Genomic DNA, 11,292 nt, shown 5'->3' with positions numbered 1-11,292 from the left:
GTCTTAGACTGGAAGTCGGCAACCTTTACTATCAAACGAGTCATGTAACAGCGGTTACCGACCCAGTCTTCGATGTTTCGCCTCTTATCCGAGCAGGCTTCATTAGTTAAGTCGGACAACTGAGCTCTCCTACCTAGTTAGTCACGTGTGGACCTTAGTGGGTTCTGTGTTCACGTTGTCTTAGACCAGAAGTCGGCAACCTTTACTAACAAACGAGTCATGTAACAGCGGTTACCGCCCCGGTCTTGGACGTTTCGCCTCTCATCCGAGCAGGCTTCATTAGTTAAGTCGGACAACTGAGCTGTCCTACCTAGTCAGTCACTTGTGGACCTTACCGGTTCTGATACAGTGTCGCCAACCGGGCGATCTGTCCTACCCAGTCACCGAGCATCAGCTGGTGAAGCCTCCTTCAATGACAGTGGCGGAACGTCTTCTCAGACAACCTGAACAGTCCGGTTGGAATCGATTCAATTCCCAGAGAATCCCAACATCACAGCAAATGAGTATTAAAGTAGGGTTATAGATGCGTAACTTGTTGCATTGCTAAGAAAATCTGTAGCATCCAACCATCAGTGATGATTGCAACTGTGAGATGTTTACTTCCTGGCGAGTTCACACAAGTTCTGACACCGCTTGATATCCTTTGGTGGTTTCATCATAGTCTTCTCTCTTTCATCTTTGTCCTCGTCTCCTTGTGAGATGTATGGCCATTGTTTTCTTTGTGTATTTTTTTTTGTTGCAGAAAGCTTAAAGTACACGTTGTTGCTAGTAAGCATTCCTATCCAATTCTTGGTGAGTTTCCTTTTGATGAACCGCCGCACCCTGAGCATTGCATCCACTCAAATGTCTCGTATCTCCACTTTGCATCTCTTCAAGAAGTTGATTGGTCCATTCACGTTTGAAGCTTGGCAAGATGGAGCTACCAGATAGCATACAATTTGAGTCGTATCCCGCCTGGTTTACATTTAAATCATTACCTGTCCCTGCGTCGGACGTGTGCATGCCTGCGTAGGACATAACCTTTCTGAGGGATTGCCACCCACGGGTGAAACTGGAGACCCCGGGAGCATAGGCGACCCGAGTCCTGTGCCAAGCCCACCATCACCACCGCCACCGCCTTCTCCTCAATCAACCTCCGCTGCCTTAATCTAGTGTTTACACAAAACGCCGGGCAGTAATGATAACCATGAGACCACCGTGGACCACCCCACATCCCCACCCCATCACCTTCCCCGAACCCAAAGCTGTTTTCACGGGAGCCAAATACCTTAAATACATAATTAGCGGGGTCATTTGTGTGATGGGGGGGGGGCATGAGAGCGAGTCGGCGAAGGACATGAGAGAAGCGGACAAAGAGATGCATTCATGACCGCCGCCCGGGACCAAGTTGGCTGTCGCCATCTTCAAAGGCCACCTCTGCCTTTCCTCAAACGCCAGGGGCCACAGGTTAGGGGGAAAAAAGGAGAAAGGGGGTGTAAGTCATGAAGGAAAGGTTACAAGATCTGTAATCTGGGACGGAAGCTCCATTCGGGGGGGGTGGGACGAGGTTGGCGGCCTGATTAGTCGACTCGGATTGGGGTGTAAAAAGGTGACACCTTGGCCAGCTGTTGCATTGGCAGTTTGTGTTTACAGTAAACACAGAAATGGAGTGAGAGAATTGAACAACATCCGACACTTTACACCGCCACCGCACCCCTCGCCGTTTGCCCCCCCCTCCCCCGAGCCCTGAACCCTGACCTCCGTGCATTATGGGTGGAAGCCAAATCATTTCAGTCAAGTTGCTGTTTGCCCTTTGCGGCCCAAATTCCAGTGGTCCATGTTTCACGCCAGGAGACCTCCTTTGTACTTTGAAACGTGTACATACACACACACTTACACGCACACACACACACACTTACACACACACAGCAGCCATTCAGTCACCCTCTTTACACCTCGTCTGCCTCTCAGTCCCCCTCTGGCATTGTTTATGAAAGCATGTCCACTTAGTGCAGCCCTGGATGCCCCCCCCCACCCCCCGGCCCTCTTATTACACACATCCTGAGTCCACTTTCACCCGTCTCCTCGCTTTCCCAGCAGATTCCCCACCAAGCTAATAATCCGGGGTGTACTGCTGGAAAGCTCCAGTCAGTCAGAAGTCGGACTTTCTCATCCATCCCTTTAGCTCAAGATTAGCGTGAGGCGTACAGGAAACCTACTGTGGTAGGCCCACTCCCTGATAAATCCCTGTTCCTGGTGGGAGATCAGATATCCTGCACGTATTGCATCTTCAGGGTCAATACCGAATGAACGTTGGACTCGGTCATCAGTTCATTAGTTTCATTGACAGAATTGCGAGGTCCAGTCTGGTGGTCTTAGGATTTGGTGTCTATTTGCAATGAGGTGATGTTGAATGGGATGGTTTGCAGCCAAATGTGAAGCCACCAGGATGAGAAAGAGGTGGATTAGGTGGAACAGTTCAAGTATCTCACGGTCTTGTTCACAAATCGTTGTAAAACCCACAAACACAGATCCGCGTTTGCAGTCACAGTTCCCGGTTCCTGGTGAAGAGAGAGTTGAACCAGAAGCCAAAGCTCTGCCCTCACCGTTATTGACCGAACCATCAAACGAGCTTCTGGACTCGGCCTTGGATGGAAGTGGTTGTGGGATCAAGTTAGGGTAGACCTCGAAACACACTGGGAGGGGGACGATGTCTAACACTTAGCCTGGGAAGACCTAGGTACCCCACCCCCTGGTGGAAGTGAAACAGGGAAGTTTAGATACCCTACTGAGACCCTGGACCCGGGTACGTGGAAGACAATGGGTTGATGGATGAATCCCTACAGCGGGTTTGATGCACACGTGACGGTGCGTTACTGCTAATGTTGCTAACAACATTTCAGGGAGTACAGAACATAGTAATCTTTTCCAAATAAAATATTACGGTGATACCTCAGTTAATGACCGTCCCAGTTAGCGTGCTCTTCATTTGATGTAAAATGAATATCACTATATATAGTACAATATCACTATAGTATTGTATAAATATCACTATATAGACAGTTACTATGGTACCCATTATGTCACTGTATGGTCATATCACCTCGTACTTCGGTACGTGACAACAAATAAAAAAAAAAAAATAATAATAATAGGGCGGTCGAGTGGTTAGCGCGCAGACCTTACAGGTAGGAGACCAGGGTTCAATTCCACCCTTGGCCATCTCTGTGTGGAGTTTGCATGTTCTCCCCGTGCATGCGTGGGTTTTTTCCGGGTACTCCGGTTTCCTCCCACATTCCAAAAACATGCTAGGTTAATTGTCGACTCCAAATTGTCCATAGGTATGAATGTGAGTGTGAATGGTTGTTTGTCTATATGTGCTCTGTGATTGGCTGGCCACCAGTCCAGGGTGTACCCCGTGTCTCTCCCGAAGACAGCTGGGATAGGCTCCAGCACCCCCCGCGACCCTTGTGACAAAAAGTGGTAGAAAATGAATGAATGAATAATAATAATAAAAAGAAAACTTAAACTATATTATGGAAAGCAGGAAGTGAACAAATGTAACAGTTACTGATTGTAAAAGTAGGATTTAATAAGCTTTGCTTCTTGCTACTCCTTTTGGACATGTGGAACTGTGAACTGATTATGTGATGCATTCAATTGTAATCTGGTGCATGTTCAAATAAATAAAACCATTACCAAAACCCTAATGGGTGTATCCTGAGTCCCATCCAAACAACAAATGATCACATCAATATTCTTTGAACGTTTCATGAGCAGAAATATGTTTATTGTTGAACATAAATATATAAATTATGATTATTGCTGTCTTCATCCAAATTAGAAAAGGTTTTTTGTTTTCTTAAAAAAAAATTCTTAAGGCATTTTTTTTTTTTACATTTTTATCTGATGTGATTGCGAAAGAAAAGCAAACAGTGCTGAGACAACATAAATAAAGCACCATTGAAATGATGGTTGATTCCCAGGTGGACTTTGTCTTCTCTCCGGCTGATACAGTCCCATGCTCTCTTGTTGTTGTTGTTGTTGTTGTGTTTACAGTCACTCGCTCATGCTTGCCAGTGTAGAACTAGCTTGTTTGTACTCACGGTGGAAGAGCGCCATTGTTGTTTTTACAAAATATCAGTTAGTTCCATCAGATTTGGGCTCTTTTTGAAAAGGGAAGGCTTTGTGAGGAGGAAACAAGGAGCCCATTCATGCACTTGTCGATTTGCTCTGCTTATTCATTCACTCTTTAAGGTGGACTTTGTTCTCGTTCTGTGTGTGTGTGTGTGTTGTCGCTACAGCAGACTGGGTGGGCATCATCCTTATCAGCGTTACAGTGATAAAGTATATTGTGTATGTGAAATGCATTAAGGAGCACTTATTATGCACAACAATCATTGCCTTTTTTTTTTTTTTTTTTTTTGCATCTTTTCCAAATGGATTAAATAGAGACATTCAATAACCAACGACAACAAAAAAACATTCCTGCTTGAATAAAAGGAAGTATAATATATTTCATAACAAAAATAAAGCATCTTCCTGCACGTCTCCTCCTTGGCGCACAAATATCCAAACCATACACATAACTTGATACACTGTAATAATAATAATAATAATTATAATAATAATAATAGGACAACAAGTATGACAAAACAGGGATCTCCACATGTCCTTTCAGTTCATTCACTTTTAAGAAAGCGTATAAATAGTTTGTAGTTTGCAAAACTGTACATGGACAAGAGAGAGGGGGTGGGGGGGTGGGGGTGTTCTCCTTCCTGCAAGAGTCATTTCTTTCGAGGGCACACCCAGCTGGAGGTCATCCGCTTCTTTTCATCGTATTCTTGTGTGTCTTGTTCAAATAAATGTCCCACACAGAAAAAAAAATCGCTTTTGGCCTCCATGGTGTCATCATCCCCCCCCTCCTCTTCCTCTTATCAGTCAATGGATAGTTTTTTTTAAGCACCTTTGGCATCATTTGTCTTGTTTATTTTCATCAGTCTTGTCTTTAGGGAAAAGTTCTTTGAAGCAAAGAAGTGTGGCGATGAATGGAGGAAGTCCCGCCCACGCTGACGTCCTTTTTTTTTTTTTTTTTTTCGGATCAGTCTCACCTCACGTCCACTAGGAGGGAAAACAGAGAAGGGTTAGATATTAGCACACCAGAACAATGCATTCTATGTGGACACCAGGAGTACAGTAATCCCTCGTAATGCTGCTTCATGTTATCGCGGGTGTGGTTTATTAGTCCTAAAATATCTATCTTTATGCATTTTTTTTTGTCTAAATGATTTTCCATTCAAGGATGTAATGGTGATATGTAGCATTCTACACTAGGTGTCAGTAGCCACGTTTACATGAGGAGTTTTTCTATTTCCGAATGTAATCATTCCGAATGACCTTTCCGAAAGCAATGGTATACATGGAAAGGAATATTCCAATCGCGTGTCTACATGCGCCGCTATAATCAACCAGAATAGTCAATGGGGCATGCGCAGTAAAGCGTAAACATCAACATCACGTGATACCGACTTCCTCCAGTTTTTCTTTCACTTGTTGGAATAACTCCGTATTGCCAGTTTTTCCTTCGTCCAGTCTTGAAATTTAGTTTGAATCAAAAACAAATTTTCTGCAGCAGTCCAGTGCCGATTTCTCACCTCCATTTTTTAAAATCGAAGAACGTTTAATAAAACTGGACTTGTGAATGTCTTATAGAAGGGTTTAGATTCTGTTGATGGCGCTAATGCACATGAAAGCTGCTTGCCAACCGGCAATAAACAACAGAAGAAGAAAAACACCATGAAGAAGAACGCACCCTGACAACTTTCCGATTGAGTGGTTACAAGATACCTCAATCGGATTGGGGAAAGGAATATTCCACCCCTGTGAATCCGATTATATAGTATTCATTCGGATTGGCACTTTTCTTTCGGAATGAGGTGTATACAAAGGTTACATTCTTTCCGTTTGAGCAAATAACCCGAATGGAATTGGAATATTTGGGTCCATGTAAACATGGCTGTGTCAGTGATGTTACAGTAATGAGGCAATAGCTACAGTAAAGGAAGTGAACTTTTCCTATATTAGTCTATATTATGTCTTATTTCTCTTCGACTACATTGGGTAATAAGAGTGTAAAGTTGACTATAGGGGTGTTATTTCATGTCTAGAGGGCTCTAATCATGTTAAAAACTGTGCTTTTTCTGTAAACGAGGGATTACCGTACTTGTAATTGTTCACATTCATTTGTGCATGCATCTTAACGAATGATGGAACAGTGCACCCTCGGAGTTTTGAGAAAGTCCAATTTTTCGAGAGAGATCCAAGGGTCCACTGTATGTCTTATATTTGTATCATTTATGCAAATTTGTGTAAAATTGACAGAAAAAGGTGGCAATCATGTGACATGACGGAGGTGTTTTTTGTCCTAAAAAGACAACAATTAGGCATAGTGACACAAAGCGTGCACGCATGCCTCGCAAATCACAGCATGCAGCAGCAGCAGCTCTCCTAGGCCTGACGTGATTGGTGGCTTTTACAGCAGTGATTTGGGCGGCGCACGCTGGCGCCCCCTGTTTGGCGAGGCGGAACGACGCCTACCTTTTCCCCTTCCCAGCTTTGAGAGGGAGGAGGAGGACGAGGAGGATGTGTGGGGAGGGGGAGGGGACGTAACAGGTTCGACTTTATTATGTCGCCAATAAATCCTTGTGTAGCTTTTTAGGTTTCCTTTTTTTACCTTTAGACCTACGCTGGCCTGAAAACACAAAGTCAAGGGAGGGTTCAGTAAGGGGGGTAAAAAAAAAAAAAAAAAAAAAAAGAAAGAAAGAGCCCTGGGACAGAAGCAGAGACTAATAAATACTTGACATGCCTTATCAGCACACATTATATCTGCTCCAAGGGAGAGAAGCGCTGCTTGGCTGTCATGCCAGGCAGCCTTTGGACATCCTCTCCCTTAACACACATCTTTAAGCAGCTCTTTACACTTTGGAAATACGTTTGCCACCTGACAGGTGTGTCAGTCTGCTCGGGAGCAGTTAGAGGACAAAAGTTCAGCAGGTGCAAAAGTGTGAGAAAGACAGACAAGGACGAGGATGGATGAGGATGGCGGGGGGAAGAGGGTATGACTTTGTGATGTTTTTTTTTTAAATCTGGAGACTCAGTTAGGGCGCTTTCAGTCCAGGAGTCCCCTCCTGGATTTTATTTTCTTTATTTAGAATTGATCGCAATCCACTACTATAATTTTTATTTTGTTACACTCTGTGTGTATGCTAGCAGCCCCGCCTCCACCCACCGAGACAAAGACTGTATTCATTCATTCATTTTCTACCGCTTATCCTCACGAGGGTCGCGGGGGGGGGGGTGCTGGAGCCTATCCCAGCTGTCTTCAGGGCGAGAGGCGGGGTACACCCTGGACTGGTCGCCAGCCAATCACAGGGCACATATTGACAAACAACCATTCACACTCACATTCATACCTATGAACAATTTGGAGTCGCTAATTAACCTAGCATGTTTTTGGAATGTGGGAGGAAACCGGAGTACCCGGACAAAACCCAGAGATGGCCGAGGGTGGAATTGAACTCAGGTCTCCTAGCTGTGAGGCCTGCGTACTAACCACTCGCCCTGTGCTGAAACCATTCATTCATTTTCTTCCACTTATTCTCACGAGGGTTGCGGGGGTGCTGGAGCCTATCCCAGCTGTCTTGGGGCGAGAGGCGGGGTACACCCTGGACTGGTTGCCAGCCAATCACAGGGCACATATAGACAAACAACCATTCACACTCACATTCATACCTATGGACAATTTGGAGTCGGCGATTAACCTAGCATGTTTTTGGAATGTGGGAGTTAATTTACATGTGTGATTAATCGATCATCCCAGGCCTCGTCCCCCACCAGAATCTGGCGCTAAGTCAAAGCTCTTACTGCAGTGACGTCATTTCCAGTCAAATAGTACCGCAATTCACTAGAAAGCACATCCAGACATTCCCGTATCCGCACCAATGGGGAAAGCGAACTGGTTTTCGGTTCAAGCGGACCAAAGAAATCGGCCAAATTAAGGTCGGTCGACACCCAGACGTACCGGTTTCTGCATCGGAGTGCTCCACGACGTGATGCTGCGACGTGCACACGCACTCCAGGTGGTCTTCTAACCGTACAAAGACCTCTTTGAGCTTGGGCCTCCTCTTGACGTACTCCACCTTGGCCACCTGCAGGAAGGAGCAGAGAGAGACGAGGTTAGCAGGCACTAACGTTAACATTGTTCTCAGCATCTACAAGCGCAACACGGATGAGCTTAGCATCAAAGTCAAGGGAAGACTGTGATTACTTGTTACTCTCGATATGGAAATGTACAAAAATGTAAGCTTCGCATCCACTTCCGGGTCATTCCGGTCATTAATGCTGGAGGTCAATTGGAACTCCATGACTGGAGGAATCTGCGGTACATTCATTTGAGAACCGTGGTCACCGTTGGACCGCAGGGCCTGCTTCTGATTGGACTGAGGTTCACTAGCCACGTTTACATGGACCCAAATATTCCAATTCCATTCGGGTTATTTGCTCAAACGGAAAGAATGTAACCTTTGTATACACCTCATTCCGAAAAAGTGCCAATCCGAATGAATATATAATCGGATTCCCAGGGGTGGAATATTCCTTTCCCCAATCCGATTGAGGTATCTTGTAACCGCTCAATCGGAAAGTTGTCAGACTGCATTCTTCTTCATGGTGTTTTTCTTCTTCTGCTGTTTATTGGCGGTTGGCAAGCAGCTTTCGTGTGCATTAGCGCCATCTGTGGAACAGAATCTAAACCCTTCTAAGTTAAGTTTTATTAAAAAAGAAAATACATATCTATATAAAATGTGCTGAGCTTAATTATAAAATATTAGCAAGATTGAACTTTATCTTTTCCTGTTCCCGGGTGCGTTCTTTCAGCGAATGCTGAGATATGACGTCACACGCAGCTCGAGACTTTCTTCGATTAAAAAAAAATGGAGGCGAGCAATCGGCACTGGACTGCTGCGGAAAGTTTGTTTTTGATTCAAACTAAATTCCAAAACTGGACAAAGGAAAAACTGGCAATACGGAGTTATTCCAACAAGTGAAAGAAAAACTGGAGGAAGTCGGTATCACATGATGTTGGTGTTTACGCTTTACTACATATGCCCCATTGACTATTCTGGTTGATTATAGCGGCGCATGTAGACACGCGATTGGAATATTCCTTTCCATGTATACCATTCGGATATAACAAGATTCCATTCGGAAAGAGAAAAACTCCTCATGTGAACGTGGCTATTGACCCATCATTTACTACAGGAATCTGAATCAAAAGGACAGTCAATCCAATCCGTCAAACGGAAAATCATTAGGAATTCTAAGCAATAATTCAATGAATGCAACCTTAGCTTCCCGATATGAGATCAAGGTTATGTTGGTACCGTCAGAGCAAGGTGGCTACATGCTTTTCTGCTCTCTGTCTGATCTTGAGCACTAAAGGCAGCTACTGTAGTGTCCTGGGGTTTATAGTGTGGGGGGGGGGGGGGTCACTGCACGGGAGAGGATATGAGCCAGCCATTGGTCTCTGGTGATACAGTTGTTGAGACATGAGACATTTGTGTATCCTGTGATGGCCCAGAGCCCGGTGGTGAATTAGTCATGCAGACAATTGAACATACCGAGCCTGTCTGCCAAAACAAAGCGCAGTGTTGACGCTCACGCAGCACCGTGTCCCTCACGCCAGGGATGCAAAACAAAAAGGCTGCCGTGGCTACAATAGAAAGTTCAACCTTTCCGGCTGTGTAGTTCCATGAAAGGAGGAGGAAGAAGAGGGGTGAGCAAGCAAGCGGAGGAGGTATGCGGCGAGCAAATAGAGCACAATGGCGACTGGGTCGGCAATGGTGTTTTACCATTGTGGGACCCTGACATGGCCAGGGTGGAAGGGGGTCCCTGATCGTACGAGAAGCGAGTGTGCGAAGGCAGGAAGGGGATTATTTTAAGAAACGGGTGTCAGCACTTGGCTGTTATGTACATCATCGCAAATATGGACTGATAGAGATGCTACCAAGAACGAGACATGAGGACGCTATCGCCTCGTTTACACGCCACAGACCGCCGTATGAACGCAAACGTGTTCACTGCAGGAATTCCTCTAGTTGAGGTCTGTGCTCCTGAATAAAAGAACCAAGTGGAACTCTTGTGAACGCTGACCTGGATTCAGTCATTCATTAGTTTTCTATGCCGCTTGTCCCCATTGGGGTCACGGGTGTGCTGGAGCTTATCCCAGCGAGGTTACACCCTGGACTGGCATATTGACTGCTACGTTTTGGGATCGACATAGGACAGCAAAGTCAACCATCGGCTAGTAGTTCAGCGCAAACTCAACCGAACTGTACTAAACCCCCCTCCGCTTGTCCCCATTGGGGTCACGGGTACGCGGGTCACGGGTCCAGGTACACCCTGGACTGGCATATTGACTGCTACGTTTCGGGATCGACATACGACAGCAAAGTCAACCATCTCGGCTAGTAGTTCAGCGCAAACTCAACCGAACTGTACTAAACCCCCATCCGCTTGTCCCCATTGGGGTCACGGGTCCGCGGGTCACCGGTCCAGGTACACCCTGGACTGGCATATTGACTGCTACGTTTCGGGATCGACATAAGACAGCAAAGTCAACCATCGGCTAGTAGTTCAGCGCAAACTCAACCGAACTGTACTAAACCTCCCCCCCTCCGTCCGCCCCCATTGAGAGGCCCCTCATATCGTTGTCCTTCCCACTCTAAGGTGAAAAACACTTCAAGAGGCCCCCATTCATATTAGTGTGCACAACAATACTGCTCAAACAACCTCTGGCTCTGCCTACTTTGTCAACACTCTCCCATAGTGTGTGTGTGTGTGTGTGTGTTAGAAAGGTGTTAACAGGGAAGCTGCCTACTTTCCGAAGCAGATTTATTTTCAACCTCACCGCCAACCACTTCGTCACCCGCGTACAAAGGCTTCTTATCCGGCGAGGAGTCAATGACTTCCCACATAAAACATACATCAGAGAGAGACCCCCATGCTACGCCGAGGGGGCCCCTACACTCTTTCTTTTTGTATAAATCAAACCGCTCCCAAGAAAGTCGGGGCCCTGAGAAAGAGTCCCTTGAGTGGCTTGTGGGGTGATATCCGATCCACTGGGTTGGGGGGCGAGGGGGGCTCTGGGAAGTACACTACCTTTTATATTTTATAAAGCAACGCATGGAGATATGCTAAGATGTTTACATCCATTGGCGGTAAACACGTATGTTATTGATACAATTTAATGACATA

At 45.7% G+C, this 11,292-nt stretch overlaps 1 protein-coding gene across 1 annotated transcript in view; it reads right to left on the bottom strand.

The window, feature by feature from the left end:
* Positions 1-3,736: 3,736 nt before the first annotated feature.
* The window catches only part of pdgfab (platelet-derived growth factor alpha polypeptide b), a 28,267-nt gene continuing 20,711 nt past the window's right edge, over positions 3,737-11,292 (bottom strand). The window contains exons 5-6 of the mRNA XM_058049783.2: positions 8,060-8,186; positions 3,737-5,100 (exon numbers count right to left, since the gene is read on the bottom strand). Coding sequence (XP_057905766.2) covers positions 5,087-5,100; positions 8,060-8,186 — 141 coding nt within the window. The 3' untranslated portion in view covers positions 3,737-5,086. The remainder of the gene's footprint in view (positions 5,101-8,059; positions 8,187-11,292) is intronic.

This window comes from Doryrhamphus excisus, linkage group LG16, assembly GCF_037039965.1.
Source record: "Doryrhamphus excisus strain RoL-2023G ecotype Guam linkage group LG16, RoL_Dexc_Guam_v1.1, whole genome shotgun sequence".
NCBI lineage: Eukaryota > Metazoa > Chordata > Actinopteri > Syngnathiformes > Syngnathidae > Doryrhamphus > Doryrhamphus excisus.
The sequence above is the reverse complement of the archived record's forward strand: the minus strand, read 5'-3'. Positions and strand labels throughout refer to the sequence as shown.